Source organism: Malaclemys terrapin, chromosome 1 (assembly GCF_027887155.1).
Source record: "Malaclemys terrapin pileata isolate rMalTer1 chromosome 1, rMalTer1.hap1, whole genome shotgun sequence".
Taxonomy (NCBI): domain Eukaryota; kingdom Metazoa; phylum Chordata; order Testudines; family Emydidae; genus Malaclemys; species Malaclemys terrapin.
This window is the reverse complement of record NC_071505.1, coordinates 148597104-148613058: the sequence shown is the minus strand read 5'-3', so window position 1 is coordinate 148613058 and position 15955 is coordinate 148597104. Positions and strand designations below refer to the sequence as shown.

The 15955-nt window shown below is 42.2% G+C and overlaps 1 protein-coding gene across 3 annotated transcripts in view; it reads right to left on the bottom strand.

Moving 5' to 3' along the window:
- The window catches only part of CD58 (CD58 molecule), an 88274-nt gene extending 72641 nt beyond the window's left edge, over positions 1 to 15633 (bottom strand). For all 3 annotated transcript variants that reach the window (XM_054043277.1, XM_054043292.1, XM_054043285.1), the window contains exon 1: positions 15442 to 15633. In XM_054043277.1, the coding sequence (XP_053899252.1) occupies positions 15442 to 15583 (142 nt within the window). In that variant the 5' untranslated portion in view covers positions 15584 to 15633. The remainder of the gene's footprint in view (positions 1 to 15441) is intronic.
- Positions 15634 to 15955: the final 322 nt, after the last annotated feature.

The following is a 15955-nucleotide window of genomic DNA, read 5'->3' as shown; positions in this document are numbered from 1 at the left end:
GCCCCACTGGTTGTTTAGCAGGCTTCCTGCTTCTGATATACTTAAAAAACATTTTGTTATTTACCTTTGGAGTTTTTGGCTAGCCGTTCTTCAAACTCCTCTTTGGCTTTTCTTACTACATTCTTGCACTTAATCTGGCAGCGTTTATGCTCCTTTCTATTTGCCTCACTAGGATTTGACTTCCACTTTTTAAAGGAAGTCTTTATCTCTCACTGCTTCTTTTACATGGTTGTTAAGCCATGGTGGCTCTTTTTTAGTTCTTTTACTGTGTTTCTTAATTTGGGGTATACATTGAAGTTGGGCCTCTATTATGGCGTCTTTAAAAAGCGCCCATGCAGCTTGCAGGGATTTCACTTTAGTCACTGTACTTTTTAACTTCTGTTTAACTAACCCCCTCATTTTTGCATAGTTCCCCCTTTTGAAATTAAATGCCACAGTGTTGGGCTGTTGAGATGTTCTTCCCACCACAGAGATGTTGAATGCTATTGTATTATGGTCACTATTTCCAAGCAGTCCTGTTATAGTTACCTCTTGGACCAGCTCCTGCGCTCCACTCAGGACTAAATCTAGAGTTGCCTCTTCCCTTGTGGGTTCCCATACCAGCTGTCCATGAAGCAGCATTTAAAGTATTGAGAAATTTTCTCTCTGCATTTCGTCCTGAAGTGAAATGTTCCCAGTCAATATGGGGATAACTGAAATCCCCCACTATTATTGGGTTCTTAATTTTGATAGCCTCTCTAATTTCCCTTAGCATTTCATCATCACTATCACTGTCCTGGTCAGGTGGTCTATAATAGATCCCTAATGTTATATTCTTATTACAGCATGAAATTTCTATCCATAGAGATTCTATGGAACGTGTGGATTCACTTAAGATTATAGCTCAAAGATATCTCATCATGGAATAGGGATTATAAATTGTAATTCTATAGTATGAGACAATATATTCATGTAATGCTTAAGAAAAGTTTTGTGAATGAGTTCCAATAGTTCATGGATTAGGGACACAATCTTATGGGGTTCCAGGGGCTTCTGTATAGATTGTTTAGGTTAATCTTTCTATCTACCCAATGGGACTCAGTGCTCAGTCTAGAAGATACCATCAGAGATGCTTTGTTTTGCAGTTCTCAAACTGTGGATTTGTGTCTCCAGAAATAATATGCTTGTTAACAGCAAAACAAAAAAAAATTAATACATAAATAAATAATATATAGAGGTGAGAAATAACAGACCTCAACCCTATTGTTCCTATACAAATTTGTGTACACAGTCAATCCCTTATCTCACTCTAAAAGTGCAAAGTTTCAAAAAGTTCAATGAATAGAAGATTGTTGGGGGGCAGAATAGATCTGGACAAGGAGAAGAAGTCTGGAGATAAATGTGAGAAGGAAGGGAGTAGAAACAAAAGTCAAACTGTTTGAGCAGCATATTCCAGAAGTCTTGAGGTCTTTCTGAGTGTAGCCATCATTGATTTGAGATCTACCATACCATTCTCTCACTAGAAGGGAAAACCTACAATGGCAGCAGGCCGTAAAAGAGACCCAGTTTGGGAATATTTTAATGAAGTTCCTCTACCTGTGGGTAAGACAGGCATGCGTGCAAAATGCAAACGGTGCAACAAAGGAATGCAAGGCCTGGCTGCCCAAATGAAACAACATCATGATAAGTGTTCCTTCTCAGGAGGAAGCTGCGATGAAGATGATGAAAGGAACATGTCTGAACATGCAGGATCTTCAGGTTGGTAAACTTTTTTTATTTCATTCTTCTTTCTTAAAGACTGCCTGTCTTCCTTCTGGACTATTCTTGAATTCTCATGTTTTAGCAAAAAAATATAGCTGTTACTGTATGGTCCTATCATTTTATAGGCAGTTGTGATAAAAAAATAAATAGCTGAAATAGGCAGATCTTCCTTTTATAATTTCATCTTTAAAGTAGTACTGAGTATCAGTGAATGCAATGAGTAATACTAAATGAACACTATGGTAATAATAATTAAATAACTGCATTGACTTATTTTGTTTAGAAGAATCCATCCTCAACATACAGGATTCTGAAGACTATCCACCTTCAAGATCATCATTTTCTATAGTTTCAGAGTTATCTGCCAATTATAGTGTTTCAGTCACATCATGTATGTCACACAGCCACAGAATATCACCTGTAGCAAAAAAAAAAAAAAAAAAAAAAAGTCCATCATCCAGAAACAACCATAGATAAATTTGTGATAAGAACCAGCAGATTACAAAAAGAGGTAACTGATGAAAAAACTGCTCAGTTTGTCAGTTTGTTTATGCAACAAACTCTCCTTTCCATATGATTGAGAACCCACACTTCATTAACATGGTTTAGTCATTAAGACCGGGATACAGTCCACTCAACAGAGCAGATGTCACAGGCAAATTGCTGGATAAAGTGTCAGAAAGAGAAATTGAGCAGTGTGCAAAAGGTCTAGAAGGTAAAATTGTTAACCTGAGTCTTGATGGGTGGAGCAATGTCCACAATGATCCTGTTGTATGTGCTTGTGTGGCAACAGAAGAAGGGAATGTCTTCCTTACAGAAACAATTGATACACCAGGAAATGCACACACAACAGAATACTTACAAGAAGTAGTAGCAGTAACAGCTATAACAAACTGAAAAAAAATTCAAATGTCTAAGTATGCAGTTTGGTCACAGACAATACTGCAAATGTATCCAAGATGAGAAGAAATTATTTAGAAGAGAGTCCCAAGCTAACAACATACTTTTGGAGTGCTCATTTGACGCACCTCCTAGCCAAAGACTTCAGTGTTCCAGAAATAAAGGCTAATCTTGTTGAAATTGCAAAATTCTTCCGTAACAATCACTTTGCAGCAGCTGTCCTGAAAAAAGTGGGAGGAACCAAGCTAACTCTCCCACAAGACGTACGATGGAACTCAGTAGTGGACTGTTTTGAGCACTATATCAAGAACTGGCCTAATCTGATGACAGTTTGTGAACAAAATTGTGAAAAAATAGATGGCACTGTCACAGCCAACGTTCTCAACATTGGGCTTAAGAGAAATGTTGAACACATGCTGAGTACCCTGAAGCCTATTTCTGTAGCCTTCAACAAAATGCAGGGAAATAACTGTTTTATTGCCGACGCTGTTGAAATTTGGAAGGAACTGAGTGAGATCTTAAAAAGAGAAATATGCAATGACAGAGTTAAATTACAAACATTAAAAAAAATGAATGGGACAAGCACTATCTCCAGCTCATTTTCTTACAAATATTCTCAATACTCAGTACCAGGGTCAAACCTTAACTGCTGAAGAAGAGGAGTTGGCTATGACATGGACATCCAGCAATCATCCCTCCATAATAATAAACTTCAGAGCCAAACATTCAAGAAATAGTTGTTTGCTGATGACGTTTTAAAGAAAGTCACACCAGTGAACTGGTGGATGTTACTTAAGCACTTGGATTCAGAGACTGTTGAAGTGATAATCTCACTTTTAACAGCAGTAGCTTCTTCTGACAGTGTAAAAAGAATATTTTCTTCCTTTGGACTAATTCATTCCAAATGCAGAAATTGTTTGGGACCTGAAAAAGCAGGAAAGCTTGTTTTTCTTTTCCAGATTATGAACAAACAGGAAAATGAAGGTGAAGATGACTGAGTTAGCTGCAGAAGCCAATATTTTAAGTTTCTCATGTTGACCTGGCTGACATAATTGATTTAATTTTTTTTTTTTAATTTCATTTAACTATATTAGTTAAAAACAATTTTAACAAAAACAAACCTGATTTAAAAAAACATGAATGTTTAACTGAATTCAAAAATTCATATGCTTGTTTTGTTAAAATAGGCTATGTTTGCTGTTGAAGAAAAAAATCCAGAATATATAAGGTTGTTGTTTTAGTTAAATAAAACAATTTAAATGTCTGTCTGGTGATGTTTTCCTCCTAATACAGCATAGCAAGAAAATCCTCCAAATATTAACAATTAACCTGTTGAATTGGAGATAGTTCACCTCCCATTGACTTCATAAATATCCTTTGGTAAATGAAATAACCAATCAATCATTCATTTTCTGATATAGCTGTAAAACTCATCCGAAAAGTTTTCAAAATAAATCACTGTTTAAAAATGTATAGTGTGTACCTTCTAAAAATGAAACCTACATCTATCTCGGAGTTGTGAAGAATATGTATTAAGGTTATAACAACCAACAAGAATGCACTTTTATTATGTAGAAATCCATGATTAAATTGAGTCTTCCTAATTCAATCAAATCCACCCTGCCCCTAAGGCCTTTTTAAAATGAGGTGACTAACTCTGAACACAGAGCTCAGGTAGAGTATATGCCACTGCTTAATCCCATGCCATTATAAGATTTCCCATATTTTTCTCCATCCCCTTCATACGGTTGTCACATCCTATTTGTTTTCAAGGACCAATGCTGCCCATTGAGTCAAAATGGTCATTCAACCAAGGCATCTTACATCAGCCTAATTATGGCAGTGAACACACTACAGCCTTGCTCCTGCCCATGTAAGTGCTCTACTACACCAACATAATAACTCCACCTCCATGAGGTGCAGTCAGGGCAACACAGCCTCTGTGTAGACACTGCATTACTTGCATCCACTGTTGGCTGTCCTTGTCAATTTCATAGCTCCCCTCTTCAGCAGGGGGCTCACAGCTGGAGCTGTGAAATTGACAAGAAAGGCTGGTAAACTGTGCTGTGAACCCTGTGCCAAGCTCACAGTTCGGGCTGTCACCCAGAGTGGATGGGGGCTCCAGTTGAGTGCCCGGCTACCACCTAGGCTCTCAGCTTGCCGTGAAGCTAACCACCTGGAGTCCAGCTGCTGGGGGAGCTGAGAGCCCAAGCTCTCAGCCACCCACGCTCACCCACAAATCAGTGCAAGTGCTCCTGATGAGGACACACACCACCAACAGAAGGGGGATAGAGTGGACACGAAAAACTACAGTCATTACTGTGGTGGCTGTATGTCAACCTAAGTTTGTAGTGTAGACATGCCCACAGCGTAGTAGACGCTCACAGCCCCGAAGAGTTTATGATTAAGCAGACAATACAGACAAAGGGTAGGGAAAAGCTCAGTAAATTGTATTTGCCAGCTCTCCTTTTGTCCAGAGTCCATCCCCGCCACGTAACTTCCTTCTCCTCCTTGAGACCCATTAAAGTAAAGGGGGAGAATGGGAGCAGGGGGAAGGGAGGGACTAAAAGCAGAGGGACAGTTTCTCTCCATGGCCTTTCCTTGGCTTGCAGGAGCTCAGCTCTCCTCACAGCATCTTCTACTCCTTGGCTGGTGAAAGGAAGACTCACCAGGCAGTGGAATCTGAATGGGGAGGGACAGAGGGAGTGTCTGAGGCTCCCAACCTTTCCTGCCAGCGGCTGAATTAGCAACAGGACCAAGCTGGGGAAGATGGCATCCTACCAGTGCTTCTATATCGTGATGCCAACTTTTTCCAAACTAGCGCTAAAAATTTCCCAAATCTGGTGAAAAATTCCCAAAGTTTTTTTTATAGTGCTTCTATATCCTGGGAAATTTCCCCAAACCTGGGAATTTGTGAGTAAAATGTTTCAACTTGGGAAACTGGGAATTTTCATTCAAAACATTTTCCTCAAAAATTCCCAGATTCTGGGAAATTTCCCAGGATATAGAAGCACTGATACCAGCTGGGAAATCTCTATTCACCCTCAGAGATCTCCCACTTCTGCCCCCCCACCTCCCACTGCCTCTTTCATCCCTAAAGGGAGAGGGACTAAGACCTGCCACTCACTCCTGCCAGCCCCCTTTCCAAAGACAAACAACATATAATACTGAGATGTTGCATAAAATCCCTTTAGAAATGACTGATCTATAAAATGCAGTACATGACATCAAGTATTTCAACATTTTCCACAGAAGAACAACCGCCCATTTCTATTTGTTTATACATCAGTAGAAATTTTCCATCCTGGTCAACTTCTCTATTACAGATGAAATGAAGCCACTAACTCTTTTTATAGACCTTCTAATGCAGAGATTTTCAAACAGTGGGGTGCACCCCCTAGCAGGACACAGAAGAACATTCAGGGTGGGAGGAGGGGAGTGGTGATACCAGGCAGCTCGGGCCAGCCCCACATGGCAGGGCTCAGGGAGGGAGCACCACCTCCACCACTGACTCATCTCAGCAGGCCACCTAGCCTGTGGGTCAGTCTCAATCTCCACTGAAGCCACCATTTTTGTCTGGGTTGGGCGGTGGGGAGGCACAACCAAAATTGTAACTCAAAGAGAGGGGCTTAGCTCAAAAAGTTTAAAAACCGCTATTCTAATGTGTGTGGTGGTTTGCCGTTTTTTTTCCTCTTCACACACACACAGAAGTGTAGATTAATTTTTTTTCTGATGTATAATTTTGGGGGGAATGTTATCTAGACACCATTGAAACACACTTTTGGCTTTAACTTAAAAAAAAAAAAAAAACAAGGTGGGTGAGATACTTTTATTGGACCAACTTCTGTTGGTGAGAGAAACACGCTTTCGAGCTTACTCAGAGCTCTTCTTCAGGTCTTTAGAAAAACCCAGCAATTTTATCATGAATTTCCCTGTTTATTTTAATGAGTACCAAAAGTTTAAATTGGATTGATGTATAAAGGCAATCGGATGAGGATTCCTGCTCTGCAAACCTTATGAGATACAAAAACCGGGCTTTTATGCCTAGCAAGTCCACAGGAGGTGGTTGGGTGGTGGGGAGGTATGCCTTGGTAATAAGGGCTCCATGCACACAGAGATCTACCTGCCAAAATTTGTCAGCTCGGGGTCTCACTGCCCAAAGTGTGCTAAATGCCTTACTAACAAATAAGGAGAAAAAGTTCCTGCTGACACTGCAGTTTTAGGACAATTTCTGTAGAATACTATTTTTATCAGCATTTTTTTAATGCCATAAATGTCAGCAGAGCATTGTCCCCATACCAGCCTTCAACCAGGAGCTGGTAAACCACAAAATTAATTTAAAAGAGAGCACAGAAAATAAAGGTTGCTTTTTAAAAAAATATTAAAATTAGGAATGTATAAGAATACTAACTATTTTTTCATTAAATCTCTTGCAAAGACATTGGCGGTTACATGATGGGCTATTTTCCAGCCCAAACCATTTCAGTTTCAGTGGAAGTGGAGGGGGTGTGGTGGTAGGGATTTGTGCTTGGGTGATATGGAGTAGGGGATGGTAGTTTTTAACATAGATAATTGACTCCTTTTCCCTGTCCTCCATGTCTCCCCGTCTTCTGAACCACCCAGGCATCTCCAGCCTCCCCCTACCACCCCTCCCGCCATTCTCCTACATGCTCCCATCCATTCCTCCTTCAGTCTCCTGATACCCTATGCTCTCCTTAGTCCCCTCCACCCCTTCCATGTTCATCGCTGCTTCTTCTTTTAATTAAAGATTGGTTATTAAAGATGACTCATAACAACAAAGTCAGAAATCTTCTGTATTTCCATCTCCAAAATAAGAGACCAGTCTGATCCAAATTTTGCAGCTCACTGCTAAAATGACCCCCAAACAAGACCTCTGAAGTCAGGACTCTGGGGCAGTTTGGATGTAGATCTGAACTTTGAAGCTTGAGCCGCTTTCTATTAGTCTCTATATTTTTGGCTTTTTGTTCCTTAAACATTTTCTTAGTTTTCATTTCACATCTCCACTAGGCTGGATTTCCAGGTTTGAAAGGACGCTTTTTAAGATTAACTAACTCTTGTGCCTTTGCCCTTTAACTCCACCTTTACTTCCTAGTTGTTCTAACTGCCCTCGTTTTAAAAATCCCCTTCCTGATGCTCAGTGCTCTAGTCTACCCTCTGGGCATAACCACTGTTGGGTCTCGTGTACATTATGGATTTTTTAACCCTGACATTTCTCACTGTTACCACCGGTTTCACTCCAGCAGCGCTAGCAGTGTGAGACAAGGCACTAGGCAGCTGACAGCATTTAGCCACTGTGACGTCTAGACACTTGAGCAATGTTAGATGACACAGAGGCTAAAATGTTTGTCTACACTAGCACTCTCACTGTTGCTATCCCTGGAAGTGCTACCCCAGTGCTAGCCCCGCAGGGAATTCTAGGGAACAAAGGCAAGTGTGGACACAGCCTTATTGCCACAGCCTCACCTACCTTCTGTGATAACTCTATTAATCAGAATTAAGCCAAAATTAGTATCTCCTTTGTTTGCCTTAGAACAAGCTACACTTCAAGTCACCCATTATTAAAGTTCTAACAGAGGCCTGATTGATCTAAACACCCTCACACTTATTATTATTACATTGTATCTTTATGACCGGAGAGTTTTAGCCCTGCGTACTCCACCTCATGCTCTCACCACCAAGAAAAACTCTGTGTAAGGTGCTGCACCTCACCGCAACCTTATTACTTGTTATTCATTCACAATTAATTAGAAATTATTGATGTAATAGTTCCCTCCCCCCACACTAGAGGGAGCTCTGTGAAACGCAGAATCTTGTCCTTTCCACCAACAGACAGTCCAACAAAAGGAATTACCTCACTCACCTTGTCTTATCCTGGGACTAGCACAGCTACCACAATGTTGCTAACATTTAAGCAGATAGGCAATGAGGTCCTGGGGAGTAGCTATCTTGTGTGTCTACACTGCATTTTGGAGTAAGCAGGAACAAGCCTCACAGACTGGCTAACAGACTCAGGCTAACGGGGCTCATGCCTGTAGCTATAGAGACAGCTCTTTTAAGCTGTGGCTCAGGCTCGAGCTTGGGCTCTAGAGTCTAGGGAGGGGAGTGGGCTTCAGATCCCAAGCCACAGCTTCCAACGCTGTCTATACAGCTATTTTAGAGCACTAGCACACGTGCCAATAGCCCGATTCTGTCGACCCAGGCTGGGAGGCTCTCTTTGCTCACTCCAAAATGAAAGTAGCAAGTGGCCAAAGCAGTGCTTTTGTGGCAAAGAGCTTTAACCACACTGTGAACCGGAGGGGGCAAAGATCTATATGTGCAGTTCACAAAAGAATTTGGCCCAGAGCAATTTACTCCAGAAAGGCTGGGTTAGTTTGACAATAGACATATTAACCAAATAATTAGGTTTTTTTCCTCCCTTGTCATCCAGCAAAGGGGAAACAAGGATTTATGCCCCTTTTTGCTTATCTTTTAATCTATAAAGAAGGGCTGTAAAGGTTTGTGTTTGTTTAGGGTTTTTTGTTTTTTTCCTACATTTTTTACATTAACAATTCAGGTCTTGTCTGCTCTGTTTATCCTGGAGAACTCAATGGAGAATTGATGGTTATATGGGATTACTTCATCATAGATATGAAGCAATGAAACCCGAATAATTGAGAGGGAAAGGAATTTTCATTCAACTGTGTAAAACTCTTTGGTTTTGTTAACACCTATTTAATTCAGTTGGAAGAAAATATCTGTTTAATAAAGAGTCAATTTTCCTGCCCCTACAGTTAAAAACTGAAACAACTCCCAATAGATCTGAGTCATCCAAGAAAACATCCAACAAAATCAAAGACCAGATGGTTCCTCATATTTGTAAGGTAAAACTAAAACTAAAGGTGGAACTAAAAAAAAAACCTGGACGTTTTGTTTAAAAAATTATCAGGTTTTCCTTACCTAGCATAAAAGGGCAAAGGAGGGCAGAAGACTTTTTTTTTTCTCCAGGTCTCCTTTAAATTGTGGGGAAAGAAAGTAAGTGTGTTTCCTCTACCATGAGAGCTGCCCACCACTATCCTTCTGTCCACTTATCAACACAGAATAAAGTACCTCTCTATTTCATACAGGCTGCATCAATTTTAAGAACGTTCACATCTCCTCTTCTCCAAACTGGAAGAGAAACAAAAGGAAACACTCCCTCCCACAACCTAAGTACTGAGAAAATATAGCAAAATTCAAATGATCTTAGGAAAAGACTAAGGTTTTAAATGTCAGGTAAAGACAGGTAAAATAGTCCAGGAACAATGGAGAAGAGTTTCCTAACTCTCGAGAGAGAATCCACCAGACAATGTGTCCACATGTCACACTGTGAGTGTGTGGAAACATTATTTCTTCAACATGTCTATTTACTTCTCCTCTGTAATCTTGGCATGAAACTCTGGTCCTGCTGAAGTCAATGGGAGACTTCAATAAAGCCAGGATTTCACTCTTCGTATACTCATTTGAGCCCTGATCCTGCACCCATGCAGAGTAAAATTTATTTAGTGGGGTTCTCTGAGTGTGCAACAGTCTGTAGATGAACAAGTGGCAGGAACGGGGCCTTATTTGCTCTAGAAATGCCAGTGTGCTTCTACTGTGTGTACTTGGCATTTCTAGAACGTTATCACCTTGCCTATCAACTTGCTACTTTCATCATCAATGCCATTTTGGGCAAACACTGGCAAGAGCAGGGGACAAAAATAGACAGACTCAGGAAGACAAAGCAGAGATAGTGTGGCTTTAAATTCGTTTAAAGGAGGAGGCACTTAGATACTCTGGTGTGGTGGGCCATAGAGGTGGCAGCTGGTGAGCTGTAATTTCAGTTTGTGATTAGCTAAGAATTGTGCCCATCCTACTATTTTTGTTATCCTGTCGCCCCCACCCTGATCCCCTTATTTACCTCATCCACCTGTTATGTGCTCTTTTAAAATGTAAGCTCTTTGGGGCATGGAACGTCATTTGCTATATGTTTCTTCACGATCTAGCACAATGGGGCCCTGTCCTGGTTGGCCTGTACGTGCCACTGCAATTTATTTTAATTAATAAAAACTTATTCAGATAATTTGCTATCTTTCAAAGAGTGAATAACTAAAAACAATATGATACTGGAATATAATTTATATGATGCGGACACACACCCAGATTTATATCACTGCCCAAAAAACTGCTGAACATCAAGTCAGCAGGTCTAGGGTACAGACACCAAGATCCCGACCCTGCAATTAGATGCATGAGGGTGGATTCCTGAGTACATGCAGAGCACCAATGACTTTATTTGGTGCAAGTGCAAGGGTCCATCCACATACTCCAGTTGCAGAATAGGAGCCCTCAATGGTTATTAAATGAGAGAAGCTTATCTCCAGAGACCTTATATGGAGCCCAGGGAAGGTAATCTCAAGGGATGGTTTGAAACAGTTAGTAATAGAGCAAAGACAACATCATAACAAAAGGTGACTTTGTTCTTATATCCCATTTTATATATTCAGGAAACTCCCAATTAAACACAAAAAGTCACAAGCAAGTCTCCTATGCTAAATAATTAAATTAATACATATCATGAATCAGAATTCATGTTTCAAAACATCTATTTTGGTCAAACTAGCTTAAAAGGTTCTGATAGCAATTATCCCTTTTCTTTATCAGCTGATGAATCTTTTCAAATGGGTAATTTGCAGTACAGATAGGCTTTAACACTAATCAAGTAGAAATCTGAGAGGCACCTGATATATATTCCTTATCCTGACGAGTTATGTCAAAAGTTTGTATCTCTCCAGGCAGAGGGAGGAAAATGTCACCTGATATTTAATGAGAAATATTACTAGTTATTTAAGCACCTGCCAAAATTCCAAATCTTACTTTAAAGTAGGTAAACCAGACAGAACTCTTGTGACTGATCATTTGTTTTTCAAAGAAAAGTAAGAACCCAGAATACAAAACATTCACCATTTTATCAGTAACCAAATCTAACCAAAGCCAATGAGCCAGTGCCATAGAAGGCATGAAGTACAGTTTGCCAGCCTCTGCAATGCTACTATGATCACAACAAACCTTCACCTGTTCCTAAAAGAAACCATGCAAGGTTGCCATCTGCCCCCAATTTTGTGGGGTCAACCTGAATTTACTAGAGCCATCCTGGAAATGCTGGTATCAAGCAGCCAGGAATAATTCTGTCACATTCAGTATTTTCATCCCACTCTGATTAAGAAATGCCAAATATGTCTAGAATTTCTATCAGCAAAATGCAAGGAAGTTCAACACTTCCCTAGAGTTATTACAGACAAAATGTAAAGTTCACAACAACTCTGTGTAAAGGCTATTTTTACTGTCCCGAACGCAATTGCGGGAGGGGAGGATGTGAATGAACACCACCACATTACCTCATACTGATCATTTATGAGACATCACTACATTTAATCATAAGATCTGTGACATCACCACGTGTTTCTGATGTTGCACTGCAGCACCAATGTATTTCTTCTGCTGGAAAAAGCCCAAAAGCTTATAAACCTGTGCAATTATTTAAAGTGTGTTTCTGTCCTGAAAACTGGCTCTGAAAAATTCACATCCTGGGGTCCTGTTGTCTCTCAGGATATATCTACACTACAGCAGCACAGCTGCAGTGCTGTAGTGTAATTGCTCCCTACATCAACAGAAGGGGTTTTCTCATCAATGTAGGTAATATAGAAGGAAGCTTTCCGTCGCCTAGCCATGTCTACACTAGGAGTTAGATCAACCTAACTACTGTGCTCAGAGAGTGAAATATTTTACAGCCCTGAGCCACATAGCTAGGTCGACCACAGGGCCAGATTTATACCTTACCCACCCCTAGGCACAGCATCTTCAGCACCCCGATGCCTACAGCTGACCTTTGTGTTGCACACAGTGTTATAGAGATAAGGCGCCATTAGAACGGCATTCCTAGGCATGTGCCTAATGTTCCTGGTTGGAAATCCAGCCCTGGTCGACCTAAATTTTAGGTCTAGACCAGGCCTCAGTGATTCCAGATTAAATATGCTCAATTTACAGGTCAATTTTTTTTTTTCCTCCTAAAGGTCAGCCCTGCAAAACCTCAGCTGGATTCTTTCTGCCACATTCATCATCACCAGCACCTAAAATTCTCTGAGCTAAGACAGTCCCTTAACAATATCTGTGTAATTCCATTTTCCTCAGTGGGTTTACAGAGATGTAAATGATAGAAACCTAGGCCGGAGTAGTCAATCAGCAGACAATGGGCCAAATCCGGACCTCCAGACCCTTTTGAACAGACCCTGAAATCTGATTCATAGATTCTAGGACTGGAAGGGACCTTGAGAGGTCATCAAGTACAGTCCCCTGCCCGCATGGCACGACCAAATACTGTCTAGACCATCCCTGATAGACATTTATCTAACCTACTCTTAAATATCTCCAGAGATGGAGATTCCACAACTTCCCTAGGCAATTTATTCCAGTGTTTAACCACCCCGATGGGATGTTAGATGGAGTGGGATCTGAGTTACTACAGAGAATTCTTTCATGGGTGCGGGCTGATGAGTCTTGACCACATGCTCAGGGTTTAACTGATCGCCATATTTGTTGTCGGGAAGGAATTCTCCGACAGGGAAGATTGGCAGAGGCCCTGGAGATTTTTCGCCTTCCTCTGTAGCATGGGGCACAGGTCACTTGCTGGAGGATTCTCTGCACCTTGAGGTCTTTAAACCACAATTTGAGGACTTTAATTCAGACATAGGTTAGGGGTTTGTTCCAGGAGTGGGTGGGTGAGATTTTGTGGCCTGCATTGTGCAGGAGGTCAGACTAGATGACCATAACAGTCGCTTCTGACCTTAAGTCTATGAATCTGACAGTTAGCAACTTTTTCCTAATGTCCAACCTAAACCTCCCTTGCTGCAGTTTAAGCCCATTGCTTCTTGTTCTATCCTTAGAGGCTAAGATGAACAAGTTTTCTCCCTCCTCCTCATGACAGCCTTTTAGATACCTGAAAACTGCTATCATGTCCCCGCTCAGTCTTCTCTTTTCCAAACTAAACAAACCCAATTCTTTCAGCCTCCCCTCATAGGTCACGTTCTCAAGACCTTTAATCATTCTTGTTGCTCTTCTCTGGACCCTCTCCAACTTCTCCACATCTTTCTTGAAATACAGTGCCCAGAACTGGATATAATACTCCAGTTGAGGCCTAACCAGCACAGAGTAGAGCGAAAGAATGACTTCTCGTTTCTTGCTCACAACACACCTGTTATGCATCTCAGAATCATGTTTGCTTTTTTTGCAACAGGATCGCACTGTTGACTCATATTTAGCTTGTGGTCCACTATAACCCCTAGATCCCTTTCTGCCGTACTCCTTCCTAGACAGTCTCTTCCCATTCTGTATGTGTGAAACTGATTATTCCTTCCTAAGTGGAGCACTTTGCATTTGTCTTTATTAAACTTCATCTTGTTTACCTCAGACCATTTCTCCAATTTGTCCAGATCATTTTGAATTATGACCCCATCCTCCAAAGCAGTTGCAATCCCTCCTAGTTTGGTATCATCTGCAAACTTAATAAGCGTACTTTCTATGCCAATATCTAAGTCGTTGATGAAGATATTAAACAGACCCGGTCCCAAAACAGACCCCTGCGAAACCCTACTCCTTATACCTTTCCAGCAGGATTGGGAACCATTAATAACTACACTCTGAGTATGGTTATCCAGCCAGTTATGCACCCACCTTATAGTAGCCCCATGTAAGTTGTATTTGCCTAGTTTATTGATAAGAATATCATGCAAGACCCTCTCAAATGCCTTACTAAAGTCTAGATATACCACATCCACCAATTCTCCCTTATCCACAAGACTCGTTATCCTATCAAAGAAAGCTATCGGATTGGTTTGACATGATTTGTTCTTACAAATCCATGCTGGCTATTCCCTATCACCTTACCACCTTCCAAGTGTTTGCAAATGATTACCTTAATTGCTTGCTCCATTATCTTCCCTGGCTCAGAAGTTAAACTATTATTACTTTCTCTGGAGTCTGGACCTTGACTATACCCTGACCAAGAAATTTGGACCCTGACAGAAAATAATTGACTACCCCTGACCTAGGCCTTCATCCTGCAAATGACTCCATGTGGGCACACACCTGCACTGAGACCCAGTGAAGCTAGTGGGGTAATGCCTGGGTTTGCCCCCGTCAAGTCAATTGCAGGTTTGAGAACTTAGCAAACCATTTTGCTCCTGAGACACAAGGAGGAACAGACTTCAGCTCGCAGTTGTGTCGCCTCTGTGGGACTGGCAAGCATCAAGAGCCATAAACTCCCCCCCCCCACAACTGGCACCAGATAAGACACTGGCACGGATAGGGAGCAGCTAGGCAAAACAGGAAGAAGCCATTGTCACCCTCCCTTCTTCTGGACGCAGCCCGGCTGTCCCTGTAATTGCAGTGGGAGCTGGCCCTACCCGCCACTTTGATTCAGACTGAAAACAACTTCTCCTGACTGAGAAAAGGCGTTTTAAAACAAACAATTCCAGGAAGACCCCATCCACCCACTCCCCTGAGTAACGGGGCCGGGGCGGGCTCGGCCTGTGGCTTCCCAGTCTCACCCCCGGGACCCAGCGTCAGCATTTCCAGTTCTCTCGCTCTGCCCGCCCCGGTGAAGCCCGGACCCCGGGGCAAAGCCCCCTTTGCGCAGCGCTGCCGCGGGTCGGGGCCCCGGGGTGCCCGGGTCTGCGGGGAGGTTCGCGCGCGGTCCCGGCGGCGCGGCGGGGAGGGAGCCGCCCTTACCCAGCAGGGCGCTCAGCAGCAGCCCGAGCGCGGAGAGGCGGCAGGCGAGGCCCATGTCGGCTCGCGGGGCCGGACCGGGCTGCGCTGGCCCGGGGGGCGCGGCGGGCTCGCTCCACTCTGCTCCGGGGCCGCCGCGCTGCATAAACCCAGATGGCGCCGCTCAAGCGAGGTGCAGCCAGCGCCGCCCCAGCCCCTCAGACCGAAACTGAAACTAGACAGCGATGCGCCGCCGCAGGCGGGCTCCGCTCATGGTCCAGTCCAGTTTTCCCCCAGGAATTGAAATGGGGGGGCGGGGTGTTTGAATTTACAAGTGGGGGTGTCAGGGCCAATGAGGGGTGAGACCGTGAGGGTGAAGGTGGGCTGTATGGCACCATAGTAAAAACTGAAAACTCGTTCATGACCATTTTATTAGATTTAAGTCATGTTTTAAAATCATACAAATTAAAGTTGGCTACTCAAGCATTCTATGAAGTACGACATCTACATCCTTCTTGGTTCCTTTTTATAATTTTGC